At 39.3% G+C, this 17,383-nt stretch overlaps 3 protein-coding genes across 6 annotated transcripts; 1 reads left to right on the top strand and 2 right to left on the bottom strand.

The window, feature by feature from the left end:
• Positions 1-1,404: 1,404 nt before the first annotated feature.
• On the top strand, positions 1,405-3,411 carry ahsg2 (alpha-2-HS-glycoprotein 2). Its single transcript, XM_007554871.2, has 7 exons — positions 1,405-1,700; positions 1,827-1,937; positions 2,057-2,138; positions 2,215-2,369; positions 2,441-2,536; positions 2,610-2,678; positions 2,757-3,411. The coding sequence occupies exons 1-7, from the start codon at positions 1,503-1,505 to the stop codon at positions 3,132-3,134; spliced, it is 1,089 nt and encodes a 362-aa protein (XP_007554933.1). The 5' UTR covers positions 1,405-1,502; the 3' UTR covers positions 3,135-3,411.
• A 424-nt stretch (positions 3,412-3,835) lies between these two features.
• On the bottom strand, positions 3,836-9,418 carry LOC103139973 (uncharacterized). Of its 2 annotated transcripts, XM_016672874.1 has the most exons (8): positions 9,031-9,418; positions 8,768-8,929; positions 8,540-8,658; positions 8,295-8,460; positions 7,581-7,696; positions 6,305-7,505; positions 3,983-6,211; positions 3,836-3,914 (listed from the first exon to the last, which is right to left on the bottom strand). In XM_016672874.1, exons 1-8 carry the CDS (start codon positions 9,302-9,304, stop codon positions 3,865-3,867), a joined length of 4,317 nt encoding a protein of 1,438 aa, XP_016528360.1. In that variant the 5' UTR covers positions 9,305-9,418; the 3' UTR covers positions 3,836-3,864. The 2 variants fall into 2 exon arrangements, with proteins under 2 accessions (XP_016528360.1, XP_007554931.1); XM_007554869.2 differs by having other exon boundaries at positions 3,983-7,505.
• A 2,436-nt stretch (positions 9,419-11,854) lies between these two features.
• Positions 11,855-15,903, bottom strand: LOC103139971 (profilin-2-like). Of its 3 annotated transcripts, XM_007554868.2 has the most exons (4): positions 15,710-15,897; positions 15,515-15,629; positions 14,259-14,451; positions 11,855-12,225 (listed from the first exon to the last, which is right to left on the bottom strand). In XM_007554868.2, exons 2-4 carry the CDS (start codon positions 15,611-15,613, stop codon positions 12,128-12,130), a joined length of 390 nt encoding a protein of 129 aa, XP_007554930.1. In that variant the 5' UTR covers positions 15,614-15,629; positions 15,710-15,897; the 3' UTR covers positions 11,855-12,127. The 3 variants fall into 3 exon arrangements, with proteins under 3 accessions (XP_007554930.1, XP_007554928.1, XP_007554929.1); XM_007554866.2 differs by having other exon boundaries at positions 15,515-15,895; XM_007554867.2 differs by having other exon boundaries at positions 12,174-12,569; positions 15,515-15,903.
• Positions 15,904-17,383: the final 1,480 nt, after the last annotated feature.

Below are 17,383 nucleotides of genomic sequence, written 5' to 3'. Positions count from 1 at the left end.
GATGGTTTAGTTACAGTATCCGGCTCCTCTCCTGTGGAACCAACTCCCAGGTTGTGTCTGTGACACAGACACCATGCCTGCCTTTAAATCCAGGAAGAAGTTTAGTCTTTTCAAATAAAACTGTCCTCTATAAACAAACTGAAGGTACAGTAGATCATACTTCTTCTTTTTTTTTAATCAAATCCATTAAATGAGCTGGGAAACTTTTCTTGTCACCAGAGAGTTGTTCCTGTCCACTGTCATCACGTGTTTGCTCAGGAGGACTGACTGACCTGTATTATAATTACAATGAAAATTAATTGCCTGTGATTAAAGTCTCATTCATAGACATATGCTGTGATATGTCACCAAATGAATAAACTGAATAATAATTATCTCTAAACTTGTTGAAAAGGCCAGTATGTGTTTAAAATTATCCTGTGGCATCCAATAAAAAGAACCTGTGGTTTAATATTTTATTCTATTATCTCTTGTGTTTTATTCCTTGTATTTATACGTTTTATCTGATTTTACCCGCTGTCAAGCAGTTTGGTTAACCTAGTGGATTTTGTAAAGTGATATAAAAATTAATGTATTATTATTATTAATATACACAAACACAATAACAATGTGTTCTTGTTACTGAAAAGAACACATTGTTATTGATCTCAGATGGTTAACAATCAAATATGATGTCGACACTGATGTTGAATGCATCCAGGTCACTGATTTTAATAAAAAATAGTTGCTCAAATCGCCATTGCCATGCACTATAGAAGCAGAAGGTTTACCAAAAACACCACATTATTTAAAACAAACATTTGCAGTTGACTAGGTAAAAGGTGGAAGTTGGACAGGTTCATCGTGGGGTCAACAGAGACGGACCACAGAACAAACATACAGACACCCCCACTGGAGGACCGTTTAGAGTGGCCAGAAAAGATAAAATGCATGCTTGTGAAATGTGACAGAAAACGGCACTACTAGGAAAATACTAACACATGCATGGGGCGAATACACAAAGTCCACACAAAATGGCCCTAAGTGAGATTTGAACCCAAAGTCTTCTTAGAAACCATTAATGACCACTGACTTCAGCTCACATATGACATAAACATAGCTTGACATTGACTAACCAGTCATTTGTTGTTTGAGAAGTAATTCTGTACATCAAGAAGTAAACTGATCAGCTCATGATGAGAAACAGGAAATCCTTCCATGACCTCCATCCTGACCAGACATGATCCAGACATTTCATTTGTACTTTTATCATAAAATCCCACATACTGATTTGAACTGGTGGTCACTTGCTCCATCCTAGACTTTGTGTCCATTTGTCTTGGCAGCTCTGCTGATACAGAGTGCAGCCCACTTGTGACGCAGGAGGAGGAGAGATCACAGTGTTTAACTTGAACCGGTTTAAAGTGCAGAATAAATACAACACGGTTGACCAGAGTTCTGCCTCTTCTTTCTATTTTCTGCTTGCTTCGTTTCTCAGATACCTCACTGTGCCTTGAAAAGAAATGCAACTCCTGGGCATCACTGTGGCTTTGGGACTATTGGGGGGGATATGGGCTCAGCCGAATATTTTGCTGCCCGAGTGCGACTCCCTTGAGGCAGAGGAGGCTGCTCTGGTGGCTCAAGATCACCTCAACGCACAGCACACCCATGGCTACAAGTACGCACTGAACCGGATCGAAGAGATCAAGATCCATACTGTGGTAAGTCAGCAGGTGTAAATGCGAGAATCTCGGATTAATAGGATAATTGTATCCTATTAAGAACAAAAGGAAAATATTGAGGTAAACAACTTAAATAATATTTTGTCTTATTTAATCTGCCTACAGCCTGATGGAAACAATACATATGTGATGGAAATTGAATTGCTGGAGACTGACTGTCATGTACTGGACCCCACACCTGTTGCCAACTGCACAGTCAGGCCCAAACATCTGACGGTGAGAACACAGATTATTCTTCCACAGATGAGTTAGAGTGGCTCAACCATACCAGACAAGACATGATAATCAGACAAGAGTAAGATTTTAAGCTGTTTGGACTCTTTGCGTTTCTCTAGGCGATTGAAGGGGATTGTGATGTGGTGCTAAAGAAGGTTGCTGGAGTTCTCACTGTCCTGGCATTCAAATGTAAAACAGAAGGTAAGAGTTAACACACCGGCTTCACACAAAAATCACCACAGATTTATAGGTTGTTTTTTTTCTGGTTGATGTTTAGAATCAAGAGAGGACTTGTGTAGTGGCTGCTCTACCCTCCTTCCTCTGAATCACACGCAGGGGCAAGACTTTGTTCAAACCTCACTGATAAAACTCAACAATGAGACACAAAATTTGACATATTCACTCTTGGAGATTGGAAGGATGTCTTCACAGGTGGGTCTCACCATGTAAAGGTCATGCAACCACAAGTTCAAGCATGCTTCAACCTTTTAAATGTCTTTCAGGTTGTGGCTGGTGAGCAAAGGTACAAGGCAGAATTTGTTGTAGTTGAGGCCAATTGCATCAATGACACCTGCACACCCCTGAATGATACTACGGCTGTAAGTGGACAACATTGTGAAGTCTGGAGTAGTAGTTGGTAAACGGCATTAAAAAGTCTAACTTCCTTCTCAGGCACGTGGAATTTGCATTTCCGAAGGCACAAACGATCCCAGCGTGAACTGCAAGATGTTTTCCACTCTGGTAAAACACTTTAAATTCCTGTAATTTGAGATGACCCGATCTACCCAAACAATCTAAATGACATTTTTCTACTTTCAGATCCCACTTGTGGATGCAAACAACAGCATAGGGTCTCCCTTGCCACCTCAAGTTCACATCCACGCTGGTAGGGTTTCTCACAAGCATGGCACTGGACACCACAAACTCACAGCCCTCCACAACCCCCACATGAGCAGCTATTTGTCAGAATCTGCGGAATCTGCTGAAGTGGTCCCCGTTGCCCCTGCTCTAATTGTTCCTGCTGCTGAGCCTGCCAGTCCCTCACCAGTTGCCGATGACTCATCTTCAGACGCTTCGTCAGCCAGCGTGGAAGTCCCCATCACTTTGGTGAAGAGAGAGGCACCCGCCTCCATTGTTGCTCCTGCAGCTCCTGTTGCTCCACTGCAAGTGTGCCCAGGAAGGATCAGATTCTTCTAAATGTCTTAAGCTCCTAAAGACTCAATAGTTGCTTTAACTACACTGGTACTAGAGGAACTGCTGCAAGTGTGTTGTAATACTCTTAGGTTCAGAATAGAGTTTGAAACTGATCATGTAAGCATTTGGAAAAGACAAGATTGTACTAGAAATTAGATTTGCATGCAAGTGTTTGATAAATATCAGTCCTTGTTTTTAACTCTTCACTGTGCTTTTTTGAAAATTAAGTTGGGTACCTAATGTTGCTGGCAAATAAAATATTGCCTTATGGGTCAATGAGGACACTTCACATTATTGACAAAGTGCACAGTCCTATTTGTCAATCATGTTGACTCATGCAAACAGGTCATCTTTGTACCCAGAAGTATTTCCAATAGTTGGAGTGAATGTGGGGAGGCATGTAGTTCAGCTATAGTTTAAAAGGTCAGTCTCCTAAGCACAAGATTTGAAACAGTTGCCTTCATTCTACTACCCTTACCAAATTGCAACTTTAAAAATTTTAATATTCTAGTTTAACATTTGAAGGCCATCACTTAATTTGAATGATTAACTGTGAATAAATGTTCATAATTTGCAGTCTTATTTTGAACAAAAATAAAAATAAAAAAAAACTGGCAAGCTTAGAATATTTACCAAACCTTAAATCAGATCACATGGGAGCTGTGTAGTGACAATTTTTCCCAATACAAATATTAAAAACAAAAACATGAGTAGATTTTTTATTAAAGAAAACTCATTTCTTGTTTGAATTCCTTTTGTTCATCTGAAGAGGTTTGTCCATTTCTGCAAAAGTCAGGGAAAGAAGTTATTTCAACAGAATCATATGAAAGACTCAAAAAAAATTAACATACCTGTGGCTAGTTGGTCCATCGCAGCACTCTTTACTTCTGTCTTTTCTGGAACATTGGCTATAAACAATTGACTGAAATCTACAGGTGTTCGGGACTTCCAGAGGTCAAATGATTTCAGAACTTCAGGCTTTAATTTGTCAGCACTGAAAGATTGTTCATGGTGCAAATTCACTGGATTGGGGACAGACGAAGTAAACAAACTTGATGAGCCACCATCCCTCTGCATATAGTTGCTACCAAGTGAATGACTAGATACTCCTTTCCCCAGCCTCTTTAATTGTCTTTTTTCCTGCAAAGACTCCAAAGTTTCTAGATGAGCATTTGGTCTTCGTTTCAGGGCTTTTGAGTTTGCACCATAATTCAATTCTCCAAAAGATGCTTGGGAGTCACTGAAACAGTTGGGCTTCTTTCCTGGTGGGCCATGCTGCAGTAGGACATAGCTTTGTGGTTCTGAATACAAATTTTGAGTTTTGTGTTTGGTCGAATTATTTGACCCCATCTTTGATGGTTGTTCTTGAGTACTATTAAGGCCTACAGAGCTATTGGACACAGGAGAATCTCCAGGCATATTATAGTAAGGAGAGAAAAACCTGTCAATTGCACGTTTAAAGTTGTGATGTGTTGAACTTTTATATTCAGATTTGTGAAATGGCCGCTGCTCAACAGCAGGTTTTATTTGCAACTCTCCTACATGCTGGCCAAGATAAGGCTTAAAATATGGCCTAGAATGGATAGTTTGTTCTGGAAATTGGATGTTAAAAGGTTCATATTGCACAACTGGCTTCACCTGTTCACCGTCAGGCATCCACAGTTGAGACGGGTCATTGGGAGATTCAGATTTCCCTTGTTCCAAGGGTGGTTGTACCATATATTGTGCTCCATGTGACCACATGGCATTTGGAGACTCAGCCCCAAAATAAGAAACTGGCTCTTCATTTGCAATCATGCCAAGACTACTCCTGGGTAGTGAAACAACGCCATCTGGTGGCTGGAGAAAGTATTCATATGCATCAGAAGTTTGAGGTGCTCTAGGAGAAATTTGTGCTGAAGCACTAGCTCTTCCAGCCTGCAGAACTGGTGCGGAAAGCTTTTGTGGAATTTCAGCAGTTTCCAAGCCTTGGCTAAAGACAGAATAAGACACTGGCAAGAAATTTGTATACACCTGAGGTTCAGCTTTACTGTCACCTGGGATAGAAATGTAAAGATAATGATGCAAAGCTATTTGTAGGCAGCAGTTGGATAATCCAGAAGGACAATATTGAAGACAGTAAACAGGGTTACCTTGTTTTGATGGGGGAGATTCCCTTTTTTGCTCACTTGGCAAAATGGCAAACTGTTGCACATCAGACTGTTGCATAGCATGAGGTTGCTGTGAGTAATAAAACATTTTGAAGGGGTATTTAACCTGGCCCTGTAGAGGGTTTGCAATGGGAGGTTGTGAATAATGGAAATGGTTTCCCAGAGAAGCTCTTTCACTCGTTTCCACAGCTGGTGGTTTCGACTGCTGACAGGGTCCATATACTTGACCCTGAGCTGTGTTAGTTGGAATGTTTGCCAGCTGATTTTCAGGCAACAGCTGAGAATAAAGGCACCTTTGATTTTGTTGTTCTTGATCTTTATGATCTTCAGCTGTAGATCTTGAAGTTGACTTTGATTGTGTAAGGGTATCAAGGTGATAAGAGAATGGCTGGGTTACCTGGCCCCGAGGAGGTTGTAGCTGTTGGGGTTGAGAAACTGTAGTGGGCACTGAAGGCAGCTCCGTTTTGGGGTGGATGTCAGAGTACTGCTCATAAACTTTGTTCTGAGGTGCTGCAGGCTGTGGGGCTTGAGTAACAGCAGGTTTCTGAGCCACCTGTGGATGGGTATAGAAGTAGAAAAATGGTGGGTATACTTGGGCTATAGGTGACACTGGTTGTGGCAGTAGAGTCACAGCAGGTTTTTGAGGTGGGTGTGGTTGATCAAAATACTGAAATAACGGTGGGTATACTCGAGCTTGAGGAGTTGCCAATTGTGGTGGCCTAGTTGCAGGTTTCTGGGTTGGTTTTGGTTGGGGATAAAAGGGGAATGGCAATGGGTATGCTTGGGGTTGAGAAGTTACAGATTGTGGTGGTTGAGTTACAGCAGGCTTCTGAAGTGGCGCTGGTTGGTCAAAGTAGGGAAAGAACCGTGGGTGTACTTGGGCTTGGGGAGTTGCCTTTTGTGGCTGTTGTGTTGCTGGTTTCTGGGTTGGTTTTGGATGGGAATAGAAAGGAAAGAATGTTGGGTATACTGGAGTTTGAGAAGTTGCTGATTGTGGTGGCTGGGTTGCAGGCTTCTGGGCTGGTTTTGGGTAGTAATAGAAGGGAAAGTATGGTGAGTATACATGGGCTTCAGGAATGATCGATTGTGGTGGCTCAGTTACAGCAGGTTTCCAAGTTTGCTGTGGGTATACTTGGGCTTGAGGAGTCACAGGTTGAGAGGGCTCAACTCCAGAGGGTTTTTGAGATGCCTGAAAATAGAAGGGGTACAAAGCCTGGTATAGATTGCCAGGCTTTGTAGGGGCTTCTTGTGTAATATCAGCAGGCTTTGAGGCTTGATTCTGCTGGTAGCAGAACAAGTAAAATGAGTAATATACTTGACCTTGAGCCGTTTTTGAATGTTGCAGTTGGGACCTCTGCAAGGCACACAAGAGGTTGAATCGCTCATATACCTGGCCCTTCACAGTGTCAGAGTATGGTGGCTGGGAAACATCTGGAGCTTTTAAGGTTGCCTCCATCTGGATGCACACAAGCTGAAATAGCTGGTGCACTTCACTTTTAAACATTTCAGGCCATGCTAGCTGAGAAAGTACAGATGGTTTTGCGGCCGCCATCCGTTGAGAGCAAAATAAATGGAAGGGCATCTGTTCACTTTGACCCTTCTCAGACATTGTAGGATATGATGACCCAGGTTTCTCAAGTAATCTTTGGAGATACAGTGGATAAGAATTTGAGAGCAGGGATAAAGCTTCTGTATAGGTTGAAGGAAATATCTGTTCTGGAATCTGAAGTTTGCTGGCAGGTGGTTTCTGGGGAACATGTGGTGATTTGGTCACAGGTTGCATCATTCGTGGCATTTTAAGCAAAGGCAAGTGGGGATACAACATCTGAGGGTAAAAATGATCTGCAGATGGAGTAACTTTGGATTTTGAAGGTGCAGAGGTCTGTGGCTGTTTAGTAGTAGTGAGGTCTGGCTTTTGAAGGTAAGCATAAGGAAAATCTGGAAAATGAGTGTACCAACGCTGCCCCAGATTTGAACCCCGATTTGGTTTGCTTGGGATCTTCTGGTTTTGAGATCTAGAAATTTGAGATGCTACCTGAGCACGAGGAAGTGTTAAAGATGGATATGGTGAGGGAAATGGATACACCCATTTGCCTGGCATGTCACTTTCCTGCACAGAACCTCTTACTTGACTCTCTGTCCGTTTGATTTGAGCTGCCAACAATGATGGACATGAAACCTTGGTTTCTACATCTCCAGCCAGCTCAAGGGAGTGCATTCCATCCTGCAAACAAATGTCACCGTTACTAAATTTCATTCCCCACCTCCTTAGAAGAATGATCTGCGTTTTAAAATTTACCTTGTTTACCAGGCAAGGTGCATAGCGCACAGAGATAACAACACCGTCTGGATGTTCAACTATACCAAATACACAGTGTTGTGCAGCTGTCAATAGGGATTCCCAGTTTCCATTTACTACACGAGAAAAAAAAGTCAAGTTAAATTAATAGTCCACACCAATTTAAGAGTTTTGTTCCTTCCATACCACACTGAAAACACCCAGTGTCAGAGAAAATTTACTCCAAATCATTGTTTCACTAAAAATAGTCGTTTTAATTGTATGCAGCCAATTTTTAAATTATTTTAAAAGTGGTAAGATGATATCATTGGTTTAAGGCTGAAAATTAAATGGGCTAACCTGCAATCATAACCTAAGGCTCAATGTATGCATTTGCAGAAGAGATTCCAAGTTCTCAAGTTTTCACTGCTTGGCAATAGTCCGATAAATTTTTAAAAACATTCATTTTAAAAAACAAACTTTTTTTTTACTTTCATTAAAAAAAAACCTTAATGAAAGTTATAACAATGCAGATACATTGTTGTACCGTCATCAGAAATTGGCTGCAAAGAGTGACTGGCAAAAAATGGAATCAACCTTTGACTCCATTTTTAGCAGGTTTTCCTTTGCCATTTTTTGCCAGTCACTCTTTGCAGCCAATTTCTGATGACGGCACAACAATGTATCTGCAAGTTATCACACCTAGAGAACACCACAGTCAACATAAATACTTACCATTTACTTTGATTTTTGAAGCAGATGTGACCCATTCCGTTTTCACAACCATGCCCTCAGCATGACAAGTGACCATTGGAGGGTTTTGTGACACATGTCCCATTAAAGGACATGACATTCTAACTGGTAGGCCCCACCAGAGCAACGGGAGCACATAGTAGTTCTCCTGCAATCAGAGCTTGATTACGTGATGAGCACACCACAGATAGGTCAGATGTGTAGACTATCCATAGTAGGAAACCCACCTGAATAATGACAAAGCAGCCATCATAGGGTGCTACCAAGACCAGATCTTTCTGAGTTGACCTAATGGTGTAACCACAGCTTGAGGGCAACTTTGCCAGAGACAGAGGAGACAAGTGACCTGAAAAGGACAAGACAGAGACTTCTTGAAATATAGCTCCCATCTGTTCCACTTATATTTCACACTAGGAACAGCTGTGCAGAAGAGTTTAAAAAATATAAAAGCATACCCCGGTCCACAAGGATGAGAGATGCAGGGGTAGAGGCAGCATCGTGAACAAGAAGCTTCATAGAATCTTGCGTGCACTCAACCTTTGACTCCATTTTTAGCAGGTTTTCCATTGCCATTTTTTGCCAGTCACTCTTTTCCATTTGTTGTCTGGTCTGCCAGCCTTTTAAAATAAAGCATCGTTTAATTAAAATCTAGTACAAGTGTACTACAGTAATTGCATTTTTTAGAAGTGAAATACGTTTTAAATTCTGCAACACCTACTCATGTCAGCCTGGTAGTCTGCTTCATCCAGCGCCGCCTCTGTGGAGTTGGTTCCATTGAGTTTAGAATCTTTCAGGGAGCTCTGTCCAATTAAGAGTCTTCCATGATGCAGATGACTTATTTCAGGTTGCTTTTTGGTGTGCACTGAGGTTCCTCTAGATTCATCCAATGCCTTAAGCCTCGTCAGTCTTGCACAGTTGCATAGTGACATTAGAAACACAAGAAGTCCTAAATGTGCTAAAATTTCATTCCCCCTACTTTCTCTACACGCCATTGAAGGGAAGGAAAAAGAAAGCACTGCACACAGGCAAAAGGCCCCAGCAGTGTCCCACGTAAGCTGACCCCTGCAGTTAGTATGTTTAAACCAGAGCACACAGCCTTAGTCCTAGTTATGGTCTGGTAAACACCTGAATACAGCAGGTGTTGACAATTATGCTAATTAGTTCATGGACCAGTAAATAGTGACTGTTGCATGAGACAAGATGAAAGCAAAAGTTGGTAGTCAGCCTATCTAGCAGCCCAGTGTTTTGAACTTCAAACAAAATGTATTTTAATTAACCCATCGTGCCATAAGGGAAGAATCTTGCCATCTTCCTTCTAACATGGTGTACAATAAGATGATACGGGTATCCATAATCTTAAATGATAGAACATAATGGATGAGAAAAGAATGGAATATACTTAATATAGCTTGCTTATCTTCTTAGGTTTTAATAGAGGGTTATCCTTTCATATCAGGGACCACCTCAGTAAATATCTAGTTTTCCAAGTACAACCTTGTTGACATTTTCAGTTGCACAACAGAACTTTGACATTCTTGTAACACGCATTAAGTTTGAAGTTGTAAAAATCCACAAAATGGTTCCAAAAAGTTTTAATTTCAAATCAGAAAGTGAGGGGTTTCTCACCAACCTTGACCTAAAGATCAAATATGGCTGCCAGAGTATTTGCACTATTCAATGAGCAAATCCCACTTATTTTCAATCTTGATGGTGGAACGTAATTAAGTTTGGTTGAATGTCACTCTTAAATCCAGAAAATTCTAAGATGAAAACTCTAAGGTTTCTCACCAAGTCAGATCTCTGGATAGAATATCGCTGTTAGCTTATTTGCACTGTCTTATAAAGGGTGATAAAACCTTCCTTAGGGAACATGTTACCACAGCATTTGATGGTACAAAAATAAAACGTTGCCCTTTTAACTACAGATTTCAACCCCAAAATCTCACTGATTTTTGAACTTTGGAAAAAAAAAAGTGTATGCAGTCATTCCCAGATCCAAGTTCTGAAGTACTAGAACAGGTTAAACGGTCCTTCAATTTGTTCTAATTCTTGAAATGTTCAAAAACTTTTCAACAGTTTAATGTTTTCTAAACACCTTGTAAAAAGAAAATTGAGACTTTAGCTTATATTTTAGCCATCTGTATACAATTTGGCACACAGGGTAAAAGACTGGACATCCTGGCTCTCATCTCTGGTTGGATTACCTTTTATTTAATCTGAAGTCATGGCATTTGAAAAGAAATTCTGAACAAAAGGGAAAAAAATAAAGTTCAACTTAAAAGATGACAAAATATTCAAAACTTTTGCTTTGTTTTAATTCTGTACAGATCCCACAAAGTCTGGAGATTACCAATGCCAAAATATCCCTTAAGAAAGTGCCATTTAAAGTTATTTCTTGCTTGGGCAGCAGGTACAAATCCAACTCGTATTAGTATCAGATCAGAAATTGAATTTTATGGCACAGAATACAGTTATTTTTTCAGGAAAAAAAAAGTAACCACAAGACAACTTACAAATGTTCTTATTCCAACCAACATCATTTTCAATGTTTAGTGTACACAGCATTGTTTTTAATATATTTCTAGGTACCATACTATGACAAGTTGTGAATACACTTTGATGACTAAAGCACAAGGCAAAAAACAATCCCAAGGTGTTGGAGCCCAGCAGCCTCGGTGTACAGTCTAAATGCATTCACATTGTAGTAAAAATGACATTGCCTTTGTAGTAATCAATGCACATTAAAGTTAGCAAGAAGTCAGTTAGTGAGGAAACATTTTAGTGTTGAAGTCTAAAGAAGCGGTTACATGTTTTACAGTCATCTGAAGTCATCTCGGTGGTTTCCAGGCAGCCATCAATTGCCTCTAAGAATAAGCTAAAGTACCTCTCTTATGGAAGTTGGTCCACATGGGAGGGCGAGCTCACAAAGGTGTAGTGTTTTTATTTTTACAGCAAAAATGTACAAATGGCAGGAGAGGACAGGCCCCATCTCAACTGCCAAGAGATGAAACGTCCACTGAGACTCCAAGATGGGATCAAAAATGATGAGTCGGTGTAATGATAACCTTACGTTACACTCAAAAAACAGCCCAACGCCACATCAGTTACTTTAAGACCACATTCAGGTACAATAGCAAAACAAAAATCAGGTAATGGACGGTAAGAGAAAAGAAACAAAAGGTGGCCAATTAGGGGAAATCTGTCTTTTAAAAAAAAAAACAAACAAAACAAAAAAAAAATAAAAACAATAGGACATTAAGAGAAAGGCATATGTCAGATGGTTTGGCTGAAACGCTGTGGAAGGACATGGGGGAACAGGGCTGGGTTTGCTGAGATAAAGCGCATACATGCAACTTTCATAATGCCTACATGCTGAATATTGGAAAACATTTTTTAGATGTATCTTTTTAACAATGCTTAACAAAAAGGTATATGTATATTGATGTGTACAGAGAAAACAAGTCAGTTTACATTAAGAGTCCAAATTTATTTTTTACACTTTTATTTAAGTATGCACTTTAGCTTTCTTTAAAAAAAAAAAAAAAAAAACATGTTTGGTTGATAATCTCAATAAACATGCCATAACTGTAGTGTCAAAATCATGATAAACAATGATAAAGGGAGGGCAAAAATTTTTAAAAAATAATAAAAAAAAAATAATAAGTGGATGAGGGAGTTTAGCCAACAAAAGACTGTGTATAAAAGGAGACTGGGTAGGAAGTAACACTGTTTGCCACCTAAATCCTGGAAGTAGTGTCAACAATACGGTGAGTGGGAGTGAGCTGCTAAGTTGACCAATGGGGTGGCGAGGTTGCTTAGTATCCAGACTTCCTCAGGTACTCAGCCATTGCATGTGCTTTCTTGTTAAGATTTCCACCATGGACCGCCTCCTTTCCCATGACTAAAACCAATACTGGAGCACAAAGGGGAAAAAAATATAAATAAAAAAAAAATAGACAAATGAACAAAACAGAAGAGCCCCGCCCCCTCCCCATACAGGATGAAGGGGTGAGAACAAAGGTGACACAGTATCTTATCACTCTTCACTGCTATTAAATGTTTCCAAAACATTTGACTGCTTGCAGGAGAAATCTTAACAGCAATATTTTTTTTCTCTTCTTTTTGTCCCTCAACTTGGATCTATGTGAGCTTTAAAGCATTAAAAGCCCGAATCCCTCAAGTATTTTGCCATTGAGTAAGCCTTCTTATTCAAGCCGCCTCCATGGACCCCTTCTTTGCCCATTACAAGAACCAAAACTGAAAGAGAAAAGATGGAAAGGAAAAAAGGATAGTTAAGAAAAGTAAAAAAGAAAAAAAAGGTAACGAAAAGGTTTTCCAGATAAGAAATATAAATGTGCACCACTTGGAATTTATAGATTCCTGTAACATCTTAAAACAGCTACAGTGATCATGCTGCATTCCCATTTACTGTAAAAATGCAAATTGAAATTAAGAATCTTGTATATTACATTGTAGAAGACCCAATGACTTCTAAATTTACCCAAGTTAAAAGCAACTACAGGACTTATTTGTACTGCCTCATAGTAAGAAATTATGTTTGAATAAACCACAAAGTGATGACACACAATGCATGCAATATCCCAGGAGGTGCAACATTTAATTAATGCTCATTTAACAAATCATGCACAAGAGTCAGGAGAAAGGAAAAAAAGTTAGAAAGCTAAAACAGTTTCTTTCCAATTCTGCTAACTAGAGGCAAACTCATGTGGCAAATTTATCTGCTAACCAAGACTTCTCATCATACTGCAAGAAAGTTTGCAGCCATTTTAAAATCAATTCTGCTTTGCCTTCATGTAAATTAAGCCTTTCAAGGCTTTTAGCTTATCTAAATACATCTAAAACACAAGCCAGACCAAGTCATTATTTAAATATCCTTTCAACATCCTATCCTCCTCCCAATTTGAATGTGGAAATAATGAAACTTTTTTTTTTTGAAGAATTTTTAAATTTGGCTCAGACTTGATTAATTTGTTGAACATAAGTAATTAGTTCCTAAACTCTGATTATGACAAACCTGAAAATACTAAAAGAAGTCAGGATACTTGTTAGTTACTTCTTCAAACAATCCAATTTAAGGAAAACCCTTAGAAATAAAGATTTATACTAAATGAAGGCTGTGAAGGTCATCTTCTACAGACAGGATACAAACTGCTTATGCAACAAAATCTTGCTTCAAAATTTCTGAAGCATCCCTTTATTGGACTTCAGTCTGGATTAAGATGGTTGGACTGTCCAGGTGCAGACAAGTCCAGGATCAGAAACGGTGACAAACCCCGTCATGTTTGTTTGCCATCAGAACATTTTAGGTTAGTTTTATTAAAGACGGACAGGAAGGGTCATTGTTGCAGACCACAGCCTACAGAGTCCTCTATGTAAAAAAAAAAAACAAAAAACAAAACAAACACTAGTTTGTATGCAAAGAATAAAGGGCTATGATGTTTTTCAAGACTGAAGTCATTTAAAAGTGCCCTGTTCCTTAACCTCCATCTAACCTGAAGTTAAAAGGTAAGCTCCACATCGGATATTAACTCCTGGCTATCCTCAAAGAACCCGACTTTAAAAAGTTTTTCCCCCTCAACTATGCCATTTAACAAGAACTACTGCTGTTGTGTCTGAGGGCTAATTAGATGCAACAAGAAATCTTGACAATGAGGTTAATTAAGAATTCAAAATGAAGTGTTTTAAATGGTTACATTAAAAGACAAATGTTTTAATCCTCATGCGAGATGCTCACAAATATCACAAAATTAGCCTTTTGATGACTAAGGTACATTTACTTTGTTGTATATACTGTCCCTATTATATTAATAAAACATTTTGGGATGTTAAATACTTAAGAAAACTACAAGTATTAAGTAAAAAAAAAAAAAAGAATAAAAGAAATCCCAATTTCTGGAACCCCACCACATACAAGTTTAATTTTACCTTTTCCAGCTCTGCCTACAGAAATGTTATATGTAGGTTCTCCTCCCTGGCTCTTTGTCCGGATGTCCATCGTCCAGTCGCCATCATCCTGGAGGCTGTCTCTAAGGACGGAACACTTCTTTGAGCCCAGAGTGAGACCATTTGTGTAAAACGACTCCCTGTCCTTTCCGACAAGGACATCAATTTCCTGAGACTGAAAGACAAAATACATACACAAAAAAAAAACAATTGGATTAAGATGCGTTTTATTTTTAACTTAAGAAAAAATGTGCTGCAGCTTCTTTGATAAAGGTAGCCGTTTTACTTGATACAGAAAGTTACTAAATTATTGCCATTTATGTCAAAGGCTCGGAGGTGCATCAAAACACAAGCTATTGTTTAAATGTTTAGGCAAGCGGTTTGGAAGCATTTAGTTCAAATCCATTTAATGTATTGGGGGTGGGTCTGGCTGCCTTAAAGGTGCATCTCTGAAATAGATGCAGTTTTAATTTTGCACATTGATTTTGTTGGAGTCATGCATTGCTACATGCCATACCTGTAGATGCAGCACAAGCACTATTTGTTAAAATGAGATTCTCTAATCCTTACATATTTGAAAGATTGATTAGTGTATATATATATATTTTTTTTTTCTCCCCCCATCGAGTGATGTGTCGCTATGCACCAAGATCATTACATAAAACGAAAAGGTTCGTTTCCTTTTTAGCTTACAATGCAAACAGGTGGGTAGTCTGACTGAACATAAAGGCGTGTACCGTCTGCGCTTTACTAGCCAGACATTAGCCTGAGTTAGCCTTTTTGAACCACAGGTAGCCGGTAAAGTAGCAGCTTAACTTCAGCTAATCGAAGCAGCTGCGCGCACAAAAGCATGCACGTTCTGCTGCCAGACACCGTCTGCTAGCTGCTTTTAAATTAGCCTCACGTTCACTGCTGGAGCTCCAAAATCTGTTAAAACGCTATCAAGCAGCAAATAATTTAAGGTCCGCACCTTGTTATAATAACTGAAGTCTTGTCACAGAAGATTTAACATAGCAATTTTTCCCTAGCATGTCTAATATCCAACGCAGGCCACCTGCAGATAAGCTAGTTAGCACAGTGGGCTAGCTCCGTACCATTAGCTCTGTTCAGTTAAAGCCTGCGAGATAACGGTTTTAGCGCAACTGAGCGTCCGCGTGGGGAAGCGCGCGCCAGTAATGGCAACAAGCAGCACCGGTTCTCTCCAATTTTTTTTTATCTTTTTTTTTATTATTACTTACCGTGATATTGTTGAATGTACCACCGGCATGCGCTGCCCAAACATATTTGGCGTCTGTATACCCAACAATGGCGCTATCCTGACAGCTGCCATCGGCCATCAGGTTTTCCACGTAGCTTTGCCAAGACATATTCAAGAAATTGACGCTATAAATTTATATATATAAAAAAGACTATAGCTTCGCGGGTAATGTTACCAAAAAAGATTCAGAGTCGGGAAGGTGAAAGATATCTCCAGGCTAATTTAGAGTCTCCAATCTAACCCACACTTCGACGTTGACCAACGCGAAGGCTGGGGCAGCAAAGAAAGCCAGGGCAGTGAGGCGGCGGCTGGGTGTAGTCCGTATCAGATCACTCCGCACAATGAGCTCCCTGGCGCTTTTATGGCAGCACGCGGTGGAATAAAGAGGGACTTATCAGCTCAGCCAAGAGTCAGTGCTGTGGGTCAGAGGCGGATGCACATGTGCTCATTTTATTCAGTTTCATTATAATATTATAAAGCAGTATTTTCACGCTGTATAATAAGGTGACAAAGACTGTCTAGCCAGACGTTGTGCTGTGTAAGGTACTAGTGCATGCAGACAACTAAAGTCGAGATTTTAAAATTGTTACCCACTTTTTTTTTTGTTAAAATTGCCATCCAGTGGTGTGTTTGATAACTAGAAAATTTCGACTGACAATGAAAAATATAGCTCAGAAATTTAATTTACATTTTCACTGCTCGATTTCCTAGAATTATTATTATTTTTATTAGAAACAAATTACGCTGAAGGGAAAAAACTGCAAACTCTACTTTGTGTGTATTTTCCTTGGTGACATCATTAGAGGTAAGGGATTCAAGCGATTCGTTTTTGCCTAATCGCTTGAATCGAGTCACTTTCTTCACTATTCAATATTCTTCAAAAAAAACTAATAGAGATAATCAATCTACACAGCTCAGCTCTATAAGAAATCTGCCCATTTGTTCTCTCTTGGTGAAAACCTCCTTTTACCAGTATTCAAACAATTTTGTCCCATTTTGTGTAAGCACATCGCCCCTTCGCTAGTTCTTTCATTTGTACTCATGGTTGTTTTGTATCTGACTTCTCTGATACAAAATGGAGTCTTAATGTATTATTTTTCAAAAACTGGGGATGTGTCATAATCCCTTTGGAAATTGATTGTTTAATTCTAAATTATCCAACTAACTGTCTACTGTTAAAATATATATGACTGATGGATAGCCCCTGATTTTATCAGGGGCTATCCTCTTACATTGTACCATCTGTACAAACACTTATTTTCTCAAAGGTTTTTCATTCTGTATGTGCAAGCCTACGATTTTGTCCAAACAAATTGTTCCACAATTTACATACCTTGTTGTGTGTTTCTGTTTCTCTATTTTTTTGTGGAAGTCCAAATTAAGTTTATATAGCCATATTTGCACTCATGTTTTGCCTAAAGAGAATTACATTTTGATTCAAATGTTAAATAGCAGCTATATGGGAAGATTTGGGGCAAAACAGAGACAAATAAGACAAACAACCAGTCACACACACTGAGACATAACCGGTTAACCTGACAGTCATGTTTTTTTTTACTGCAGGACTGTGGCTCAAAGCTGCTGTCTGCCCAGGCAGGTTACAGTGAGGCTCAAAGCGTATTTACCTTTTTCTTAATGATTACTGATGTATTTGTTTCCTTAATTTGGTCCCTTTTAACATTTTCAAAGTCATGCAGCAGTTCTGCAGGAATAATAGTTGGAGCTTTAAAATGACCTCAATGGATTGCATCAACCAAACCAAACCAAACAATTTTTAAAACGGCACAGTTAAAAATTATTGATCCTGGAATCTATCTTCACAAACCGCGTCCAGGTAGTTCATAGTTGC

This window comes from Poecilia formosa, unplaced genomic scaffold (assembly GCF_000485575.1).
Source record: "Poecilia formosa unplaced genomic scaffold, Poecilia_formosa-5.1.2 Scaffold67, whole genome shotgun sequence".
Taxonomy (NCBI): Eukaryota; Metazoa; Chordata; class Actinopteri; order Cyprinodontiformes; family Poeciliidae; genus Poecilia; species Poecilia formosa.
Note: the sequence above shows the minus strand (reverse complement) of the source record. Positions and strands in the feature narration are given on the sequence as shown.